At 40.3% G+C, this 23,699-nt stretch overlaps 1 protein-coding gene across 6 annotated transcripts; it reads left to right on the top strand.

Annotated features, from left to right (window-relative positions):
* Positions 1–274: 274 nt before the first annotated feature.
* Positions 275–23,443, top strand: PPM1K (protein phosphatase, Mg2+/Mn2+ dependent 1K). Of its 6 annotated transcripts, none has more exons than XM_045079382.1 (9): positions 275–467; positions 775–1,210; positions 1,293–1,582; positions 8,074–8,589; positions 9,572–9,672; positions 16,871–17,036; positions 17,385–17,529; positions 18,436–18,570; positions 21,881–23,443. In XM_045079382.1, the coding sequence occupies exons 4-9, from the start codon at positions 8,150–8,152 to the stop codon at positions 22,010–22,012; spliced, it is 1,119 nt and encodes a 372-aa protein (XP_044935317.1). In that variant the 5' UTR covers positions 275–467; positions 775–1,210; positions 1,293–1,582; positions 8,074–8,149; the 3' UTR covers positions 22,013–23,443. The 6 variants fall into 6 exon arrangements, with proteins under 6 accessions (XP_044935317.1, XP_004756153.1, XP_044935318.1 ...); XM_004756096.3 differs by having other exon boundaries at positions 775–1,165; XM_045079383.1 differs by lacking the exon at positions 1,293–1,582.
* Positions 23,444–23,699: the final 256 nt, after the last annotated feature.

Consider the following 23,699-nt stretch of genomic DNA (forward strand, 5'->3'; position numbering starts at 1 on the left):
CAGTCTCCCGATCCCACCCACCTCCCAGGCGCCCCTTCATTGGCCCTACGGTCAAGGCCTTCGGGGAGGGCGGAATGTCACCTCGAGCCGCTACTGGCCCAGGTCGACGTCCATCTACCGCGAGCTGCGAAAAGTCAGCCAAACCAAATTGCAGTCGCGGGGAGGCTCGTTCCGTTGGAATCTATGATTGGCTGCGACCGAGGGCGGGCGGCCGGCGCACCGCTTCTCCGAGCGCGGATTGGCCAGAGTTGCCGTCAGTCAGCGGGAACAGACCCCCCCCCTCCATCTGGCTCACTGCGGGCGAAAAACTGGGGAGATTTTCCAGCGGGAGAGCCAGTGGCTGTGCTAGCTGCTTGCTCCAGAAATCGGAAACATCGGGGAAGGCAATCTTACTTGCCCAGCGGGAAGTCCCTTCCCCGCCCTCCGTTAATTAATTAGAAAATTTCCAGGGACGTGCCCGTCGCGAGGTAAGAGCCTAGAGAGGGCACTTCATTTATTGCTAACAGTTTATGATATTATTTGTAGGTGGGGTCGCATCCCTGCGCTCGGAGTCTGCGGAGTGGAGGGGAAACGGAGGGTTCGTCCGGGAGGGGAGGGGAAATGTAAGTCCGAATCCCCAGCCCCACAGTCAGCGTCTGGGTTCTCTGTGCGCCGCTTCCTTCTCTTTGGAGGTCCTGAGTAGCACGTTCTGTCGCGGCCCACCCCGACTGAGCTGCCGGCAGTGGGCGTTTCCCGCCGGGACCCCCCACGCTCGACCTTAAACTTGACTTGCAGGCTGGAGGCGCCACCATTGCGAGTGGATGGGCCGGGGTTGGAAGGCAGGAGGGACCACGAACTGGATGGTGGAAAGGACGGGGGCTGCTCGTTCGCGTTACCCGGTAGCGAAGATCCGGGTCGCCCACTCCGGACTCGAGGATGCTGCAGGGGTCAGCGTCGCGTTGCCGCCGCCGATGGAACCGGGGTGAAGGAGACGTGGCGACGCCCGAGATCTGTGCGGCGAGAAGGGTGGTTGGGAGGCGGAGACCGGGCGGCGGAAGGTGCTGGAGGGAGCCTAGCCATCTGCAGCGCTGCGCGGGCGGGAGGGTGTGCTTCCTGCAGTCTTATCACACTGGCTACTGATGTGTCACAGCCGGCGAGCGAGCGCAGGATCCTGAACTGTCCGAGGGTGAGCGTTTCAGGGGACCGGAATAGAGCAGGATGCAGAGCCCTGGTTGGTGTCGATCTGAGGATGTGGGTTTTGCCTTGCCAGGAGAAGCCTTGTGGCTGGTGATGTTTTGTGTTTTTTTTTTTAGTAACCGCATCATGTAGGTGAGAGATTTCACAGGAGGCGACAAAGACGAGACTTCGGGTGGAAATAGCCAGGGAATTTGGAGTCCCTAAAGCTCCACTGGCCTTTCTGAGCTTCAGACTGAAAACGTGCAGCAAGGCCGCTTAAGCCCTTTGCACTCATCCTCCACCAGTGCGGAGGAAGGAATGAGATTGTCGCCGGTGTCAGAATGAGTGACAAGTGACGGATTATAATGGTCTTGAAGAAGAGTAGTGATGTCATGGTATTAGAGGAAGAGAACAGATGCACCACTGGGTAATAAAATAGTTACAATTTTTGAGCAGTGAGTTCTTGTTAATGTTTTTTTCTTGCAACCATAGGCACTTTCTGTTGACAAAGGCACCTCCCTTGACTAGAATCTTAGAGAAGAGGAAAGAAGAGGGGAGATGTGCTGTTGATGTAGTATAGAATGTCAAGGAAAATCCTTAAATGAAGTATAAAGGTACAGGTTTGGAACGTGGTGTATGAATTGTATCCACATTAACAAAGATGTTTTAAAATATATCTATGGAATTAGAATAATAGACAATATTCACGACTTTACTTCCTCTAAACATCTAAACCTGTTTACATCAAACCCAAGGGGAATCATTTGGGGTTTTTATTGTTGTTCTTTCCCTCATGAACATTATTATACTTTGTTTCCCTTCCTCCCAGCCCAGTAGTGATAAAATATTGGAGCCCACATTTCCTGGAATACTTGAATTTACTGAGATGCGTTGCTTGTCTTTAAAAAAGTTGATAAATATTTGCTTTGGGAATATTAAAATTCCATGTGTATCCTTTGTGCAAGTTACTGATGTAAAGGTACCTGAATTTTGCTTTATAATGGGCAACTATGAATATTTTCTTACATTTTTTTTGCTGGAGGGATAGATCGAAACAGCGTTCTGCAGTACTGAACCATAGAATGACTGAATAATTTTGGCATGCACTTGAAATTTCAACAATAAATTGCCCTTTTGACCTGCTTTCAGCAGTCAACAGTTTAACTGAAATCCCAAGTGTATCCTCTTTCCAGAAACAGTGAGTGACTCTCTTATCCAAAAATAAATTTGGATAGCTTTGAGATATTTAAGCCATTGAGGGGTTATAAAATGAGAATGATATGAAGATGCAAAACTAGCATAGCAATCTTGTAGCTATATATTGTGGCTTTTCTTCACCGTCTTTTATTTTTAAATCAAGTATGTATTTCAAAAGTACACTACAAACCAATGCATCTTTTTCTCCTTTCTGATGCATTTCACCTGAGATTTCCTACTCGCTGGATGTGGGCTTTCAGCAGTGCCCTCATGCAGAATTTCTGTGCCAACTCGAATTGTGTCAACGCTTACTTCCAGTGTAACCCCTTTGCTGAGAATCCCTCCTGCTAGTCAAAATTGTTAAACCAGGTGCAGTTCTGTGTCAGGACTTTCAAGTATCCTATTAAACTGTTAAAACATTAAGGAGGAAGATGGAGAACCCCCTGGTCACACAAATCAGTGTGAAAATGATGAAAAAGGAAAACGAGGGGTTTGAAGGGGCGGGGGGTGGGAGATCGGGGTACCAGGTGGTGGGTATTATAGAGGGCACGGATTGCATGGAGCACTGGGTGTGGTGCAAAAATAATGATACTGTTATGCTGAAAATAAATAAATTTTTTAAAATGCTGAAAAAAAAAAGAAAAAAGAAAATGTTTTCAGGCATTTATTTATTGACAGTATAGGGTTTCTTTGTGTGTGTATATATGTGTGCATACTCACATTGTTAAATATTCATGTGATTAAAAGTAAATTTGTGGGTCATAAATTTTTGTTTTGATTGGGAAATAAAAAGAAATTTGGAACAGTTTGGTCTAGAAGGAAAATTGTCCTTTTTCCCCCCCTTTTGGTCTATGACTAGCAATATAGTTTAGGTTGGGGGCACCTGGGTGGCTCACTGGGTTAAAGCCTCTGCTTTCCCCGCATCAGGCTCTCTGCTCACCAGGGAGCTTGCTTCCTCCTCTCTCTCTGCCTGCCTCTCTGCCTACTTGTGATCTGTCAAATAAATAAAATTCTTTAAAATAGATATATATTTTTATATATAAAATATAGGTTTTTATATATAATATTTATATATATAAATTTTATATATTTATAAATTATTTATATATATATATAAATATAGTTTAGATTGTTGATATAAATAACCTGTTCTTGTCACTAGGATTCCAGCCAAGTTATTTATCTTTATTTTCTTAAGATTGTTTTTGCATTTTATATTTGCTAGTTGAATATGATGTGTGGGTAATATATTCTTGTGCTCTTGGTTGATTTAACTCTTGCTCTTACATTTTTGTGTCTTCAACTAGCTTTCATGTGGAATTCTGCCCTTTGACTCTCTTGGATGACTTTTACTTTCAAAGATTGAATATAAATGTTAAAATGGTTTAAAAAATAACCTAATCCTGATTTCTGAGAGATTGACATAAAAGATTCCTGAATAACTTTTTTGGGGGGAAGGGCAGAATGATAAATACATGCCAATTTATAATTGGTAAGCTGACAAATAACAAAAGTATCTCTTAGGTGTTTGTCAGGTTGTTCTCCACTCTTTTTGTTATGAAGGACATTGATTGGATTTTTGTTTTTGTTTTTATGTTTTGTTTTGTTTTGTTTTTCCCCCCGTAGACTTTGGGTTTCTTCCCCACATCATAAATTAGACTTTCTTGTCTGCTAGTCAGTGTGTAGCCATTTCTGTGGACGTTTGGAGAACTGGGGGCAGCTGATGGCTAATTCTTAGCTTGAATCCCTGGAGGAAACTTATTTTGATTTGCAGGTTTAATTCAAAGTAGTTATTTAGCTTGGGAACACAGGTCGTCTTTGAATGTTTCCCCAGGGAATAAGGAGATTAATATGATTTAATTATATTGCTTTGGAAATACACAGTCACCTGCTTGAATACGCTGATCTAGTTGTATATCTGGCTCACCCTTCATCTATGCCGAAAGTATCCCCCAAAGTAAATGTTTTCCTGACTCTTCTGCTTACTTTATGAGATGATTGTGCAGATAATAAATGAGGAAGAAGGCCAAGTTGATGATTGATTTTAGTCTAGCGAGGCTTTTATTATTATTTTTTCTTAAGATTTTATTTATTAGCCGAGAGAGATCGCAAGTAGGCAGAGGGAAGCAGGTTCCCCGCTGAGCAGAGAGATCAGGAGCTGAGCTGAAGGTAGAAGCTTAACCCACTGAGCCACCCAAGTGCCCCCTTTTTTACAGAAACTGCCCAACTTCCATTTTATATCATTCTTCTTCTTCTTCTTCTTCTTTTTTTTTTTAAAGATTTATTTATTTATTTCAGGGTGGGGGGCGCGAGAGAGAGAGCGCGCGCGAGAGTGAGCGAGTGAGCGAGAAAGCGAGCAAGCGAGCGCCGCCCGGAGTGTGGGGAGGAAGGAGCAGGGGGAGAGAATCCAGAATCCCCCGTAGACTTCACGCTGAGCACAGAGCCCAACAGTGGGGCTGGAGCCCATAACCCGTAAGATCAGCACATGAGCCGAAACCAAGAGTCCAATGCTCACCCGACTGAGCTACCCAGGCGCCCCACTTTATTTCATTCTTAAATAATGTTTCCAATGGATATTTGTTGCCTGCTAAAAATGCAGCTCTGGTTTTGTTTTTGGAGGAGAGAGAGAAGACAAGAGTGCCCTAGAAGAGCTGCAAAATAATTTACTCAATATTTATTTGCTTCTAATTCTAGAACTCTTCTTTAAATTAGGTGAACAACAGCAAAAAGGCCCAAGGCTGAATAAAGCTCACATGATTTCAGACTGAAGCCAAAAGAACAGTACTTTGCTTATACAAAAACAAACTCATTATATTGTGCCCCTGAAACTAGTGCAGTATTGTATTGTCAATTACAGCTCAGTGTAAAAGAAAAAAGAATTGTGCTTCACTAATTTCTGTTGCACTCTTCAATATGAATGGTTTGTAAGAAGCGTATCTTAAAAGTTTTCTTTATTTTCTGTATGGTATAAAGCTGCTTTGTGAAGTATCTTCTTCAATAATCAGTTCCTAGCATAGATTGTATTATAGTTTGAAATTTCTTCCCAAGTCCTTACCTTTATTTAACATAGTTATTATTGCTGAATAAAAAGATCACCTTCAGTCAGAAGCAAAGAGATAAACACCTTTTTTGGGTAGTTTAATGTGTTGCTTCTGTTTGATACTTGATAACCAGAATACTACATCTCCTCCACCCCTAATACTGTCATAGAAGGGAGTTTCAATCTTCTACACCTGCTATTAGCTAAAAGGGGAAGAAGGAATGGTTTCCTAAGTCTTTCACTCTTTGGGAGGCCTTCTTTATACTAAATTCTATGAAGGCAGGGCACACATGTTTTTTGTTGTAGAGATATCTAAGGGAGCTCTTTATTTATTTATTTTATTTGACAGACAGAGATCACAAGTAGGCAGAGAGGCAGGCAGAGAGAGAGGAGGAAGTAGGTTCCCCACTGAGCAGAGAGCCCGATGCAGGGCTCAATCCCAGGACCCTGGTCTCATGACCCCGGGATCATGACCTGAGCTGAAGGCAGAGGCTTTAACCCACTGAGCCACCCAGGTCCCCCATAAGGGAGCTCTTTAGAACATCATCTTTTCTTTTACTGTTTTATTTACTGTTCTTACACAACTAGACTGATTTCCAAAAATTTATTTGAAAAAGATTATTTGAAATCTGCAGTGCATGTACTTACGGGTTCACTCAAGTTGGGCTTTGTGTGTGTGGTGTGGATATGTGCCTTTTGTTGAGGTATTTTTTCAACTTTTTATTGTGAAATAATTCAAACATACAATTGAGAGTAATACCTGTATACCCTCCACCAGCATTATCAAATCTTGACATTATGCTGTCTTTTCCAGTTGTTTTTTTTAATACATTAAGTAACAAAACAAAGTAGTGTGAAGTTGAATTTTTGCTTGGAACCTTATTTGTATGGAAAACTGCCAGGAGCACAGCCCTTCTTGCAAGGGTGTAGGAATTCCCCCTGACAACACCCAGGGGAGGATTCAGCTTTGGGGCAGAGTCCAGAAATGGGGGTGTAGAGGAATAGGTTAAAAGAAATGTGGTCTCGGGCAGTAGCTCCCAGTCTGCAGGGCACGCAAGGGCTGGGCTGCTGGATGGGTAGATAGGAGACCAGCAGCTGTTAATGTAAATGCATAAATCAGTTGCTCATAACTCACAAGGGTGGGGTCCCCCAGTCCCAGTGATCACACACATCAGAACTGTCTCTTCCTTGTGCCTGTGGGAGTGTTTGCATGAACCATTCTTCATTAACAATGAAGTATGTGAAGTTTAGTTGGCAGTTTTTTAAAAAATTTGATTTATTTATTTATCAGAGAGAGGGAAAGAGCGAGTGAGCACAAGCAGGGAGAGCAGCAGGCAGATGGAGAAGTAGGCTCCCCGCTGAGCTGGGAGTCCAATGTGGGACTCAATTCCAGGACCCTGTGGTCCTGACCTGAGCGGAAGGCAGCTGCTTAATTGACTGAGCCACCAAGGTGTCCCTAAGTTGACAATTCTTTTTTTTTTTTTTTTAAGATTAATTAATTAATTTATTTGACAGAGAGAGAGATCACAAGTAGGCAGAGAGGCAGGCAGAGAGAGAGAGAGAGAGAGGAGGAAGCAGGCTCCCTGCTGAGCAGAGAGCCCAAAGCAGGACTCCATCCCAGGACCCTGAGATCATGACCTGAGCAGAAGGCAGCGGCTTAACCCACTGAGCCACCCAGGCGCCCTCTAAGTTGACAATTCTTAAAACAGAATTTAGATCCTAGGTTGTGTCTTTGTTAAAACTTGGGCACTCTGAGTATAGAACTATCCAATTTTTTTTTTAAGATTTTATTTATTTATCTAAGACAGATCACAGTAGGCAGAGAGGCAGGCAGAGAGAGGGGGGAAGCAGGCTCCCTGCCTGGCAGAGAGCCCGATGCGGGGCTCAATCCCAGGACCCTGGGATCGTGACCCGAGCCTAAGGCAGAGGCTTAACCCATCAGACGCCCCAGAACTGCCCTATTTTTTAAAAAAGATTTCATTTATTTATTTATTTGACAGAGAGATAGCAAGAGAGGGAACACAAGCAGGGGGAGTGGGAGAGGGAGAAGCCGGCTCCCTGCTGAGAAGGAAGCCTGATGTGGAGCTCCATCCAAGCCTCTGGGATCATGACCTGAGCTGAAGGCAGACACTGGACAACTCAGTCACCCAGGCGCCCCTGTCCTAACTATTCTATAACCAATTACTTTTACTTCCTTCCTCCTTAAGAGACTTTGGAACTGTCAACATTTGCCCCTACCTTTTCTTCAGAGCAATGGCCTTAACAAAGGGAAGAATATTTATTTACACCTGTGTTTTACCTTCTTGCTATGCAAAGTGTGGGCCTGAGGGATCAGCTGTTTGCTGTCACCAGGGAGCTGGCTCGAAATGCAGAATCTTGGGTTCCACCCCAGGCCGACTGAAGCAGAATCTGTGTTTTAACAAGTTCCCGGGGTGACTGTAGGTTAAAGTATGAGAAACATTTGTTCTACATGATACATACACATTGTCAAATGTTTATAGAATTTAAACACTGTGAAAGGGGTATGTATATCAATGTTGGTTTTGATCCACTATTCTTCGAAGTAGGCTGTTAGGTGCCACATTCTTTATGGCCCTACATTTTGGTAATATGATACCTCAGTTACATGTGAAATTACTGATGGAATCTCTCTCTCTCTCTCTCTCTCCCCCCCTCCTCAGTTGCATCATTTTTCTTGAAGACATTCCATTATTCTGTTGGTCTTTCCCTCATTCCCGAGTCCTTTGGAGTTGAGGTATGTCCACAGCTGCCCTAATTACTTTGGTGAGAAGCGGTGGGAGCCACGTGAGAAGGAGAGTGCTGCTAAGCTCCCGCCTACTGCAGGACGACAAGCGGCTGACACCCACCTGCCACAGCTCCACTTCGGAGCCCAGGTGTTCTCGGTTTGATCCGGATGGTAGTGGGCGTCCGGCCACCTGGGATAATTTTGGGATCTGGGATAACCGCATCGATGAGCCCATTCTGCTGCCGCCCAGCATTAAGTATGGCAAGCCAATTCCCAAAATCAGCCTGGAGAACGTGGGCTGCGCCTCGCATATTGGGAAACGGAAAGAGAATGAAGACCGGTTTGACAGCGCTCAGCTGACAGATGAGGTCCTGTACTTCGCGGTGTATGACGGCCACGGCGGACCTGCAGCCGCGGATTTCTGTCACACCCACATGGAGAAATGCATCATGTATGTACAGTGGCTTTCACTCTTGACTTTGCAGTTTACCTTATACTTCAGGTTTGAAACGTCAGCCTTTTGGCTGAGATGTTCAGGGTTACCCTAGTTAATTGAGTGGCTCCATACCGTTGCTTGACGGACAAGCAGTAGCTTAAGCCTGCCCCTTGTTACTACTGATGGTTATTACCATTCTGCCTGGTGGGGACGCTGACCAGGATCAACAGCACTTAGATTTGTTACCCTAGTTAATTGAGTGGCTCCATACCGTTGCTTGACGGACAAGCAGTAGCTTAAGCCTGCCCCTTGGTAACAATAATAACTGATGGTTATTACCATTCTGCCTGGTGGGGACGCTGACCAGGATCAACAGCACTTAGATTTGTGATCGTGTCAAGCTGAGTCGTACAAGCTGCACGATCTCATGTATTATGAAAAGCATTTACTCCTACCAGTGCATGACCTGCGGTTTTTCAATAAATGGTAATTCTTCTTCCAAGTGGTACCCGTAGCTTTAGATGATTGACAGTAGTGTGGGGGAAATGCATTTAATGAGGGTATTTTGGAGCTCTTAAAAAAGTTTATTTACTGCAGTTATTAATGTCTTTTGGGGATCATATGGCCTGAATTAAAAGAGGGAGAACATGACAATTTCTTGTTTTCTTGTGTATAGTTATTCTGTTCATCAGTTGATTTATTCATGTTTTGAACTCAGTAATGTAAATTTATTTGAAGGAAATTTTGACCTCTCAGAGTTGTGGATAGAGAGTATTCATCTTTAAGGAGGGAGACTTGGACTTTTATTGTTCTTAAAGGCTTTTTTCCTAGTCTAGTTATTTCCTAATTTGATTTGCTAATCTATGGATTTTAAGCATCTGAAAGACAAACCATGGAGTTCCATTGTATGGACTAACAGCTAGCTAGAGGGACCTGGATGAAGAAGAGAAACTATTATAAAACAGTTGTTTGGGACTCTTTTTCCCTCTCCATAAAGGGACTTGCTTCCTAAGGAGAAGAACTTGGAAACTGTGTTGACCTTGGCTTTTCTAGAAATAGATAAAGCGTTTTCAAGGCACGCCCACCTGTCTGCGGATGGTAAGTAAAACAGTCACATTCCTTAGAGTCTTAGGGGGCTTGTCTAATTAAAGGAAACAACTTAAGCCCTTTGGGGTGGGAATGTAAGTTTATTTATGAGGATGCTATGTTGAAAATGGCTTTATAGTAGGAATAACTTTAAATGCTGTTTGGAATACAAATTAATGTTAGAACCTCATTTTTAAAGGAAATATCTTGAAGAATCTTTCAAAAATTGAAACCCTAAGATGGTTCTGAATTTAAATTTTTAAAAGATTTAAAAAATTTTAAATTTGCTCTTTATATGGACAGGAGGTCCATACTGTGGGAGGGTTTACAGTTTTGGGTTTTTTAGATGAATCTGATGAGCAAGTACCGAAAGACACTGGAGGGTGATCTCATTTAGCCATGTAGTAACTGTCCAGACAAGGAGAAAACTGCTAACTGGTCCTAAATAAGAAAAGACAATGGCTAGTATGCACTGTTTTGTTTAATTAGAAGGAAGAGTTTGGTCTTGCAGCTTTGTGGTAACCAGGGATGTTTTTGTTTTTATTTGTTAAACACAAGGACATGTCAGCTGAATTTTTAAAATTTATCTACTGCATGTCCTGAAGTTTTGAAAGTGGAATGTTTCTGATTTTGACCAAATTTATCAAAAGTGTTCAGAAGAACGGAATTTGTGTTTTCTAATTAGCTGACCCCCAAATCTTTTGCTCCTGGAAAACTTCCGCAGTAACCATTTAAATGTATGCATACATACCTCATAACTGATTTGAAAGTGAATGGCACAATATTAATCTGTGTTTGGTTCACCTTTTCATTTAAAGGAAGTCAAAGCACCAGAGAAATAGCATTTCACAATTTTCAGTTGGAGAGCACAGGGATGGAAATTCTCCTCATTTCCCTGACAAGGGCCAGTTGCAGAGTGAGCACTGGGATTTCCCTGGCACCCACAGTAGCCTCTCTCAGGGGCATGCTTAATGATGAAGATCGTAGAAGATGAGTAAGATGGCTCTATTCACCATCTTACAAGATTTTTCCTGCCTTTTTTTTTTTTTTTTTTTTTTTTTTTTTGAGAACCTTACTGTCATCATACTTTTTGGAAAAGCATCAGAGTCCACTCTCTTTGTTCAAGGATTTGTTTTCTTGTTTGTAGATCATTCGGCCCATTTTCTCTTCTCCTTCATTCCTTTGGACTTTTTTCCTTCCAGCTGGCTCCTCACCTTTGAAAATAGAGGTTGAGAGAAGGCAAATTGTAGGTATATGATTGAACTCTTGTTCCTAATGGGTCAAATATAGGAGGTAGAAGAGAAGAGTCAAAAACACTTTCTTGTAGTTTTATTTTTATGACTGAAGATTGGTATGCTCTGGTTTCATCCATAACCAGGTTGGCTGTATCTCACACCCTGGTGTTCATTGGCTCTAATGTGGGGGGGCGTGTCCCAGCTGTTACTGGGCTCTACCTGTCAGAAGAAAACCCTCAAGCTTATAATGGGGAATGTGTGGGCCAACAATCAAACATGTGTAGTCAGCCCTTTGGTAAAAGATCTAATCGACAAAGATGCTGCAAACTGAGATTCGGCGTATAAGAGGACCCCTTTCATTTTATAAAATAATAAATTCTAATTAAAGGGAATTTTGAACTTAAGGAAAAAAATTGTTTAATTGGCCTATCTTAAAAGAAACTTTCTAAAAGTGTTTTACTCAGAGACAGTTGTACAAAGTAAGTAATCATAAAAAATATAATTTTTCTAATAATAAATTTAAACTGAATTTATTTATTTAAACTGAATATAAATTATTCATCTGTCATATGCCTTGAGCTAATGATCTCAGAAATTTCATAAGGTAGTCTAAAATTTACTTTTCATTTAATGGCCATTTGTTTACAAGTACAATGGAGCACAACAATGTTACCCAGTGTGCTGCTAAAAGAAAGCAGTCTACCATGACATTGTTGTTCTTAAATCTCGTTTTGTATGTATTCTTAGAGATCACTTGGTCTGTGTGTGTGTTTTTAAATAAGTATTTTGGGAACAGCTTTAAAATTTATTCTTAGCAAGTTACCAATCTTTTCAATGTTGCTAAAAACTGCCTTTTGATATTGGGGCCTATTTTATCAAATATATTAAAGCCACTGAAGGTAGAAGGTAGATGGTGTAAGTTATTTACCTTTTCAATTTGTGGATTAAAAAAACATGTTTCAGATTTCAAAGTTATTATTTAAATTAAAAACTTTTTTTTTGGTTTTTAGTAAGAACTGAAGCTGTGTCAGCATTATAAGAATGGATAATGTTCTTTTGGCAGAGCTGTGGGTAGGAGCCAGGCTAGTTAAATAAAATTGCGAAGTAAGTGCAGTTTGCCCTTTCCAGGTCTTTTGTGGGATTTTTTTTTTTTAGCCTTTTCTATCAGCGTCAGTCCTATTTTCTCTCCTTGATCCCTTCCAGCGAAGGATTTAAAGGTAGGGTTTGTGTTTATTCATTCTGAATCTCCATCGCTGAGCACCCTATATAGAATCTGGAAGGCACTCAATTATTTGGACTGGCCTGATTGCCATGTCTGTTCTTTCTCACCAAAGTTATTACAGTTTATTCTTTGATTATTCTAGAGCCAGTTTAATGAAATTATAAATACAGTGTATGTGTTTTAATGAGTCATCCTGTGTGGATTTGAATTTTAAGTAGGGGAAGCCTGAAAAGAGATTGGTTAAACCAAGGGAATGAATCAGTAATGGTAGAATTTGGGGTATAAATGGGAGGAGTACCCCTCAATTATACCATATTAGCTTTCTTGAGAGAAAGTAAACAAAATAAAGTGAACATAAAACATTTTCCTTTTCAAGAATTTAGTCCAAAGCTGTCACATTTGCATAACGTGCTAAAGATTATTTTGTTATCATTTAAAATAGTTACTATTTCAGTTTAAAATGTGATGGTTTGGGCGCGCCTGGGTGGATCAGCGGATTAAGCCACCGCCTTTGGTTCGGGTCAGGATCCTGGGATGGAGTTGCGCATCAGGCTCTCTGCTGAGCAGCGAGCCTGCTTCCAGCCTCTCTCTCTCTGCCTGCCTCTCTGTCTACTTGGGATCTCTCTCTGTCAAATAAATAAATAAAATCTTAAAAAAAAAAATGCGATGGTTTGAGGAGAAGAAAATCAGAATGCCACTTACCAAAAACAGCAAGAACCTTGCCCTTAGAAGTTGCTGGCTATTTTTATTGATTCTTTTATTTTAAGACTTTATTTATTTGACAGACAGAGATCACAAGTAGCCAGAGAGGCAGGCAGAGGGGGGCGGGGAAGAGGTTCCCTGCTGAGCAGAGAGCCCAGTGGGCTCACTCGATCCCAGGACCCTGAGATCACTACTGGAGCAGAAGGCAGAGACTTAACCCACTGAGCCACCCAGGCGCCCCTGTGGATTTGTTGTTGACACATTTTGAAATAACCCTTATTTATGAAGCTCATTTCATTATCTTCAAATATTTTTGTATTCAATTCATGCCAGTCATATGTCTTTTGACAACTAATGAAACCAGCCAGCAAATTCAAATGATTTCCCATTACGCTCCTGTCTGTGAGCAAATCTCACTTAAAACAGACAGGGTGGTAGAAAACCGAGATTACATCCTTTACATTCTATAAACGCTTCCAAGTGTTTCTGGATTGCTTAAGGCTTGAAAGCAGCAAAGTTCCCCAAAAGACAGATGGATCAGAAAGAGAAGACTTGCTCTGACGTTCAGAGTGTGAGATGTTGGTGGCAGCATCATGAGTCCCATGGGAAACGTCCACGTGCTTCACATTACTTGACCCCTACAAAATAACCAGTGTTAGAAAGCCGGTGTTTTTGAGGACCCGTCTTACACTGGGCGCGGCCAAAAGAAAAGAGCAATAGGGACGACACTGAAGAGATACTTATTGTGCTGTTACTGCTTCCGTTCATTACTTGCATTTCAGTATTCAGGAGTCCTGAGTGTCTGGACACCGTGTTTAATAAATATTGGAAACCATATTGGTTTATACATAGTATTGTTTACACCGTAAACAATTGTTATGGTGTAAAGAATAATTACTGGGAGGAGTGGTTTATACTGTGAAAAGTAGAGCTTTTACTTTTATGTTGCCATTCAAAAACTTGATCATTTTTCTTTGATTTGTCGACCTGCAACACCGGGGAAAGAAGAGAGCTGCAGAAATACCCATTTTGTGACTTCCATAAACTTACAAATATGCACCAGAGCTCAAGAGCCTTACTAGCTGATATTTAAACAATTAATTTAAATTAATCAGTCTACTGAAAAGAAAAATTAAGTGTCATTAACAAATGTGTACTTCTTGTGTCTGGTACAGGAGGTGCTTTAATTCCTTCTTAATATATATTTGACTCCCAGTAATTTGGTGGTATACTGTAGTGAACATCCTCTCTGATTATGTACTGCTTGTTAGATACAAAATATTCAACGCAGAACCCATGAATTTTCCCGTTAGTTATTGGGACAGTTCTGATGCTAATACCAATCAAATTGACAATGTCTTTTTTCCAGCTCCGTAGAGCTACTGTCTTACTTCTCAGGACTAACTATTAAAGTATGTGTGACTGGTATGCATGTGTGAAAGAGAGTATGAATGTATAGATGTGTTTCTGTGTTAACACTGCATATATGTTTGGTATGCCTGAGTTTGCATATAGTTTTCCCAACCATGGGAAGCTGTGAAGCTAAGAGGTTTTACTCTGCGATGAAAAAACGGATTCAGCTACAAAATACCATCAACTTGGGCAAACTGAGTCTTGAATTCGTTGATCTGGCACCTCCTGAAATACTATGTAATTTGCTAGTGAAAATTTCACCCAAATAAAAATGCTTCCCCTTATTTTGCAGCTCTTTCTCTGTCCTCCCCTGTGTTGCAGGTTTGTAATGTTTGAGCACAATTCCTGGGTGAATTTCCTATTTGCCTCTGTGCGTGTTATTTGTGGCAGAGAACTGTGCCTGGTCAGCAGCTCTAGACCTGGAGCCCGTGGACACTATATGCTGGGCTTCAGTGGAAAGAGAGATCTGCTTAATTTTGTCCCAGGTGAAGGAGTCCAGCGGTTCCTAGCCTGGACTACGGGAAGGTTCCCACATCCTCTTTGTCCCATTAGTTGAGATGACTTGCAGTAGGAAATGTACAGTGAGTGTTAAGACCTTATTGAAAGATGTCTTAGTTTTATAGTTTTTGTTGTTAGGGCAAAAAATGAGAATATTTACTTCCATGTTAAATGAAATAAATGCTTATTTAATCTTTATTTCTTAGATCCTTAGCAAACCAGAATCAACAGTTAGTTTTGAAAAATTTCCCATAAATCCTGGGATTTTGGAACTGTGAAGTTGGGTTGGTTAAAACTCAAGACCTTTGAAATTCCTGGGTGGCCAAGGTGGACGTGAATAACAATAGAATCCTAAACAGTGAAACTTAGAAGTGTTCATTTATGGAATTTTAACTCTTTTGATATAGCTAATTAAAAGCACTTGTTTAAAAAGCTGCTGCTGATCACTTAAGCAAAGGAGAGGAATACTAAGTTTCTTGGATGGGTAGCATGTGAGTGACTGCCTGTGCTCTCTTGCCTGGTGCTTCCCATCATTGGAAAAGATCACAGTGGTTAAACTCTGACTGTTCCATGATACAACGTTTTGGGAAACTGAAAATTTAACTAAATGTGAACATCATTGATTCTTATGCTAAAACAGTCACGTTACACAATGACAAATATGTAATATGTTTTAGCATTGCTGAGATACTATCTTGTGCAACAGTTCCAAAATCGAAAGATCAATGGGAAGATAGTGCAGCTATAAATGCTATTTCTCAATAAATTAGATTCAGCATGGACAAAAAGGATTAGGATTTATTAATTTTTTTCCATTTTACATTTCTGATTAAAGCAGGCATTTTAATACACCAATTGGAATATGAAAATATATATATGTGTGTGTGTGTATATATATATATATATATATATATCTTCATCCAAAATGTATTACTGATGAAATTTTTTAAACACATTTTAAGCATCTTTTTGGAAAGATAAAATTGGAAATATTGAGCCTCAATCAGTCAAATCAGTAGCACTTTCCTAAATCTACCTTTGAAGAAGAAATCATCTTTGGATGATCACCTGAATATTTTATTTAGATGCTTTAAAGAATTAATCGTGTTACTGAAGACAATACCTGCTTTAAATAAATTATCTTTTTCAGTTTCTTCCAATTTGCTTTACTTTTTAGCCCTTAATTTCACAGTAGTTACACTTTCAGCAAGGCTCAATGCATCTTCAAAATTTTTAATGCATAGTAAAGAACTTAGGGCAGATGCAGTTTGAATAAATCAAAGAAAGATGCAAAAATGTAGTTTGGGTTGGTTGAAGGAAGCAGTGGCAACCTCGAGTCAAGTGACATTTAATTTTGTTAGTGGTCAGAGAAAATTAAGTGTGAACTAACACTAAGTGTTTGGGAAACCAGCATGAACTTCGTTCTTCACACCCCATATTTTCCTAATAAAACGATGGCTGTAACTTTGTTTCATGTCTGGGGAGGAGGACAAAGATAAATAGAAAAGAATGTGGACCTTTAACCATTTTAGGATTTTTTTGGTGAACATTTGTAAAGTTAAAACAATTGTAGAAGGAAAGAATATAAAATACAGCACTTGAAGAGCAAATGATACGCTCTTGGCATTCTTGCTTAGCTTATTAACTGATAATGCAGTCACAAAATAGAAGTTAAGAAATGGAAGAAAAAGCCTTCTAAGTGCATAAAAATTTTAGAAAAGTCAGCTTGCCTAAGTGAGCTCAGTAGACCTAAAAATCATCCTGCCATTTTAGCTAATGTAATTAAAATACAATACTTTTAATATGGACACCTGATGTACACAGAAGGGTGTCATAATTATCAGTTCAAGTCAGCTCTAGTTTATATAAATAGAGGCCATATGGAGACAGTATTGTATTTTTTACCAAATTAGGTTAGCAACCTTTTCTGTTTGCATGGAGCCTTGTTACTGAATTAAATACTTCTTCCTCTGCATGCTCTTCCTTACATAGTTCCTTTGCATTTTATTTGCGTTACTTCTAGTTAGATTAGAATGACACTTTTCAGCATTAGTTTAACATGCCTGTGTTTTGTAATACAAATTCCATAACCTATCATTTGACTGTCACTGACTTACACTCTTTTTCATAATGTTTACAGCAACCCTTCTGACCTCTGGGACTACTGCAACGATAGCCCTGGTGAGAGATGGTATTGAACTGGTTGTAGCCAGTGTTGGGGATAGCCGGGCTATTTTGTGTAGAAAAGGAAAACCTATGAAGCTGACCATTGACCATACTCCAGAAAGAAAAGATGAAAAAGAAAGGTACCAGCTCCACTGATCATTCTATGAGGATGCTGTTTCTATAGTTCAAGATAGAAATGAAACCTTGCATTTTATTTTTATTTTTTTGAAAGATTTTATTATTTGAGAGAGAGCATGAGTGTCGGGGAGGGGGAGATGGAGAGTGAGAAGCAGACTCTTTACTAAGCAGGAAGCCCGACTCAGGACTCGATCCCAGGACCCCGAGATCATGACCTGAGCCGAAGGCAGAAGCTTAACCCACTGAGCCACCCAGGCACCCTGAAACCTTGCATTTTAAACTGATTTCTCTTAAATATAACCATGCCTCCATTTCTGGGGTATCATGTCAGTCTTTTTTTCTTGGACCAGGATCAAGAAATGTGGTGGTTTTGTGGCTTGGAATAGTTTGGGACAGCCTCACGTGAATGGCAGACTTGCAATGACAAGGAGTCTTGGAGACTTGGATCTTAAAACCAGTGGTGTGATAGCAGAACCAGAAACAAAGAGGATTAAGGTAACAATCTGCAACATCTGATACATGTGCAAAGAATGAAAGCAGGATTACTTCCAGCTAGAAGCCTTCATTAAAGCCAACATGACTTTCAGAAGGAGTAGTTTGTGGAAGGATAGATAAACTTTTCAGATAAAATAAGATACTGGCCTGCTGTAGGATGAAGTGCTTGGTTTTTGCTTTACCCTGTACTGCGATGGCCTGGTGGAATGGCTCTGCTGTCCTTCCTCACCGACACGTGATATCCGGCATCGCCACCACTCGGAATCTGACCTTGGCCTCCCTTGTGCCCCAAAGTAAACAATCGCCCACCTCCCTTTCTCTGACATCTTTTGCATGCTGTCGATCAGTGGCCCAGTTAACACTGCACCTCCCTCAACACACACCCAGTTGTGAGCTGACACTTCCTTCTCTGCAAGTGCCAGCGCCTAGGCCTGTATAATAGAGGCTCCCAACCATGGTGGCAGAGAGCTACCCCACTTACATTTATTGTGTCTTACAGATACTTAAGTAGGGTTTACTGTGGGCCAGGCTCTGTCCAGAATAGCTACTAGCACCCCATTTTACAGAGAAGACAAATCGAGAGTGTAGGTGAACTTACCTGTGTTTGCCTAGCCAAAAAGTAGAGGGTCACTGTGAGCCCAGGAAGCCTGACTCCAGAGACCGCAGTGCCCACCACCATTGGACCATGCTTGCTTCTCATCATTTGGCTGTCTAGATTCTCCTTTGTGGTGTTACTAAGTACATGCCAGGTTTGTCCTTGGTGGTCGATGCTACAAATGTTAATTTTGCCCCAAATATTGGCCTTCCATTTTCACTAAGCTCTTAAACAAACCACTTGGCAAACCGATAAAATCTTTGAATTTTGAATACTCTTCAAAGGTTGAGTCTGTTTGGTTCTGATTGCAGCTACAGCATGCTGATGACAGCTTCCTGGTCCTCACAACAGATGGAATTAATTTCATGGTGAATAGTCAAGAGATCTGTGACTTTGTCAACCAGTGCCATGATCCCAACGAAGCAGCCCATGCAGTGATTGAACAGGTGACAGCAGCAAGAGCTTCTGCTAGAAAAGTCCCAATTTAGGCTGGTGCGGGGGAAGGAGGGGGGTGTGGAGCATGCACGGGTTCGGGGGAGGTGGGGGCAGGGAGAACACCCAGGTGCAGGTCTCGGTACAGCCCCTCAGGGCTACTATGGGCTTAAGAGTCCTTTGAAATTTTGTGTTTTTGCTTCAATATTACAAGGAATTTTACACTTGACTCCGTAATAGTTCCAGTTTTAAAAATGTTCACCGTTCTCCCAAGTAGTTCAGAAACTTGTGTGCAAGGAATGTGCTATGTTAATTTTTTGGATTTGTACACAGCTTGATATGACAGTAATAGCAATAGTAAATTATAATAGTCAATAGTAATGCCACTTGCTATGTGTCAGACACTTCACATATATTTAATTCATGTAATCATCACTGTAACCTTCTGAGGTTAGAGCTAGTACTATCCCTTTGCACAGATGAGGAAAGCCAAGGCACTGAGGCTGAAAAGTTAAGTAACTTATTCAAGATCTCAAAACTATTAAATTGCAGAACTGGGCTTCAAACCCAGACAGCCAAGCTCCCAAATTCAACCACTAGACCATTAAACTAGACTGCTGCAAGTAAATATCCAGTCTAGGAATACTATAGCATAGCCCTTGTCTGGTTTTTAAGAATGGGTGTGTGAGAGGCATCTGGATGGCTCAGTGGGTTCAGCCTTTGCCTTTGGCTCAGGTCATGATCTCAGGGTCCTGGGATGGAGCCCTGAATCAGGCTCTGCTCAGCAGGGAGCCTGCTTTCCCCCACCCCCCATCCCTGCCTGCCTGTCTGCCTACTTGTGATCTCGGTCTGTCAAATAAATAAGATCTTAAAAGAAAAAAAAAAAAAAAAGAATGGGTGTGTGGATAAAAAATTCAGAAAGATGTATGGATAGGTCATGTATAAGTATGTATTTATTTATTTGACAGGCAAAGATCACAAGGAGGCAGAGAGGCAGGCAGAGAGAGAGAGAGGGAAGCAGGCTCCCTGCCGAGTAGAGAACCCGATGCAGGACTGGATCCCAGGACCCCGAGATCATGACCCGAGCCGAAGGCAGTGGCTTAACCCACTGAGCTACCCAGGCGCCCTCCATGTGCTCTTTAAATACTCTGGATAGATAGCTCTTTGACATTGTAGCCATCACTGATCATTAGAGTCATGCTTTAATTTAACAGCTTTTTTTTATTTCCCAATTTTTACATTTGCAACTGGGAAAGCATAGTTAGCCCAAACCTTTAAATGCTAATATTTGTAATTAAGATTTAAGACCTCACTTAAAGATTATTTATTTATTTGACAGAGAGAGAGAGAACAAGTAGGCAGAGCAGTTGGAAGAGAGAGTGGGGGAAGCAGGCTCCCTGCTGAGCAGAGGGCCTGATGCGGGGCTCGATCCCAGGACCCTGAGATCATGACCTGAGTTGAAGGTAGAGGTTTAACCCACTAAGCCATCCAGGCGCCCCAAGACCTCACTTAAAAAGCAGTATTTGTTTGAAAGTAGATGGGCAAGCATGAAGTATTGTCTTGTTTGCTCTGTGTTCATGAGATTACAGAAATGGGCCCAGTCCTTTGAAGGATCACTTCTTTTCTAATTTCACCTACCTCTCTCAGATATGTATGTTCTCATTCACACAGCCAATGCTATTTTAATGATTGCATTGTATTCTGCTATATTTTTGTGCTGTAATTCTTTTACTAGTTCCCCTAATCAGCAAATTTAGTTTCTTTCACTTTCCCATAATATATAGGGAAGGAGAGCGCTGTATAAACATTCTTGTATCTACTTGTGCACATCTTTTTCCTTCATACATTATTTTCTCAGGTAAAGTTCTTAGAAAATTGCTAGGTAAAAAGATACATTGTATTCTAAAACTTTTTTTAAAAAATATTTTGTTTATGTATTTGAGAGAGAGATCATGAGCATGTGGGCAGGGTTAGGGGGAGAAGCAGACTCTGTGCTGAGCCAGGAGCTCGATGCAGGACTCAACCCCAGGACCCTGGGATCATGACCTGAGCTGAAGGCAGATGCTTAACTGACTGAGCCACTCAGGCTCCCTATTCAAAAACTTCTAATAAGCTTGCCAAATTGCCCTCCAGAAGTGCTATTCCAATTTACACTGTTTTCTAGTATGTTTATAGATTTCTGTTTCTCCAAATGCTGATCATTGTTTTTTGCCAATTTGATAGGTAGAGAAATCAAATTTTAGTGTTTTAAATTTGCTTTTGTTTTTCTTTGTTGGTGGAACTAAACATTTGCAGAGTTTCATTAGACCCTTGTATTTCTTGTCTGTGTATATAGTGTTTTTCCATTTTCTTATGGGCATGTTTGTCTTTTTCATGGTTATTGTAACAACTTTCTATATGTTAAGTATATTAGTACTTTGATGTTCTGACCTTTTTTGGGGGGGTGTCTTACAATTTATTTGTAAAACATATTATATATATATTATATATATATTATATTATATTTGTAAAACTTTTATATTTGGATGCTTTTTAAAAAAATTTTTTTAAAGATTTTATTTATTTATTTGTCAGAGAGAACATAAGCAGGGGGAGCAGCAGACAGAAGCAGGCTCCCGCTGAGCAAGGAGCCCGATGGGGTACTGGATCCCAGGACTCTGGGATCATGACCTGAGCAGAAGGCAGACGCTTACCCAACTGAGCCACCCAGGCATCCCAATATTTTGACGCTTTTTACAGCAGATATTTTTATTAACCATTTCCCTCACAGTTTCAACCTCAGGCTGTTTATTCTTTTGAAATACATTTGCTGTTCAGTATAATCCCAAGTACTTCTTACAGTGTTATATCATTTGCTATTTGACTTTGTTCTTAAAACTGATTTACAGTTCTCCCACTGTAGGAAATTTAGTTCATGCAACTTTTCATTTCGTAGGGAGCATAATAAACCTTATTGTTGCTACATCTTACACACTTTCACTTCCTTAGGTTATCACTTTTTACTTTGTATTAGTCCCTATGCTAAATGCTTTCTTTTCTTCTTCAAGAGCTACATACCTTGATCTTAGTCCACTGGTATTTCTGTTGCCAAAATTGCTCCAGTGGAATATAATTAATATGGTTTTTTGAGAGGGGGTTATCTGTTATTCTGTGTATGATCTAATAAACATGTATCAAGGTCATACATATTAATACATCATGAATGATTGCAAAGTCACTGGTAACTATTTTAAATGAGATTATAGCCTTCCAGATTATCGGTTATTTTTCTTTGTATAGACTGATTTCCCGTGTTTTCTTCTTCCTTCCTGCTAAACCTTACAGGCAATACAATATGGTAGTGAAGATAATAGTACTGTGGTCGTAGTGCCTTTTGGTGCGTGGGGAAAGTACAAGAACTCTGAAATCAACTTTTCATTCAGCAGAAGCTTTGCCTCCAGCGGACGATGGGCCTGATTGCTTGCTGGGACATTGAATTGTTGTGAAACACTTATTCACTGAGCATGTCAAGAAACTTACTAGGTCAAACAAGTGTCGGGGTGACTCTGTGACTCACTAGATCAGTACACAAATCAGTGTAAGTGTATTAACCATTTATATTGTAGCTTTTCATAAATATCTGTCATATTTATGTTCAGCTGTACTTACTCGGTATCAGTATACATGTAATTCAGCTATTGGGAGTCTCAAGTTGAATGAGCAAATGAAAAATGGCTTTGACACACTTGCTGAGTGTTATATGTCTAATTTTTAAAACTCTTGGGCAGCTATGAGTTTCTTTTGATGGTTCTTATTCTTCATTCAATCTGTTGGAACAGATTCTTGCCTTCAGGTTCTTCAGCACTGATAGGTATTTTGACAGCTCTGCAATGTGTTAGCTGCAAGTGTTTGTTTTTAATAGTTCTACCAAGGAGTAAGTGTGAAAACTGAGTTCTCTCTGACTATATTTTGTATTCTGGACCACTTACTGGTAAACTTCCCAATGCAAAAGACATTAATTCAGATAATATGAAAGTGTGTTTCTATGTTAAAGTGTGTGGCTATTTACAACAGTGCACTTTCATATTCCAGCTGTGTCCCTTGGTCTCCATTCTTCTCTTTCTGTAGCTAAGAATACTATATAGCATTCTTACTACTCCTTTATATCAGAAAAGTTATGTACAGACTGAGTCTTTTGGTCAAACCTACACAAACTTAAATACTGACAGTAGCAAGTATTTTGTATAAACTTTCCATTTGTTAGCTCTAACTCTGTGTTTTGTATATAGTATGTTTATGTACTGTTTGTATAGAGTAAGCAAGTTGGATAACGTGTCAGTAAAAATAATACCATATTGGCTGACAATGCTACATAGTAAGAGGTTTATGTCTCCTTTTCGCTTATTTCTGTGATTCATAGTGTAGAATAAATCTAAAACATGAAAGCATTCTATATTTCAGCTTGCTAATGTAATTTAAGAATGTAAAACTATACTTCTTTATATCTGCATGTAAGTTTGCTGTTAAAATGTGAATCTCTACATGCGTGTTTGGAATTTTATCTGCACTTTACTTTTGCAGACAATGTAAATTGGTTATATGTGTGGGTGTATGTACCTATGTAAATTTTGGAGTCATAGAGAATTAAAGGGAACAAGCCTGCATAACTCCTTCACCAGTTAGCTTTAAGTTATTGATAAGTTTATCCCCAAGGACTCTTGACAAACAGAAGGCAGTTTTATAGCAGAGAACCAATGGTTATTGGCAGGTGAGGAAGTGAAATTAAAATGGCTGTGGGTGATATTTTGTGGTGGGTAATTGATGTGAAAAACACAGAAGCAGACCAGCATGTTGAAGCTACATTGCTGTATGGTAATTTGCAAATAAAATAGTAGGACATGAGGAAAATACTGAGTGTTAAGAATGATGTGGAGTTTTATTGCAGAGACAAACGAAAAAAGAAACCAAGAAGGTAAAGTTGGTGGAGTGTATATCTTCCAATCTCAGTTTTCATGGTCGACTGGTTTTCTATCTTTACGTTTTATTTAAAGGTTTGTTGTTAGAAGGAACAGGTCCAATATAAATATTCACATCTTCTCACCTTTTTGAGAATAGAAGAAAATAAATCTTGAGTTTTCCTGCATATATTAATGAGGAATTTTCC

Source organism: Mustela putorius, unplaced genomic scaffold (assembly GCF_011764305.1).
Source record: "Mustela putorius furo isolate JIRA1106 unplaced genomic scaffold, ASM1176430v1.1 tig00000382_pilon_pilon_pilon, whole genome shotgun sequence".
Lineage (NCBI taxonomy): Eukaryota > Metazoa > Chordata > Mammalia > Carnivora > Mustelidae > Mustela > Mustela putorius.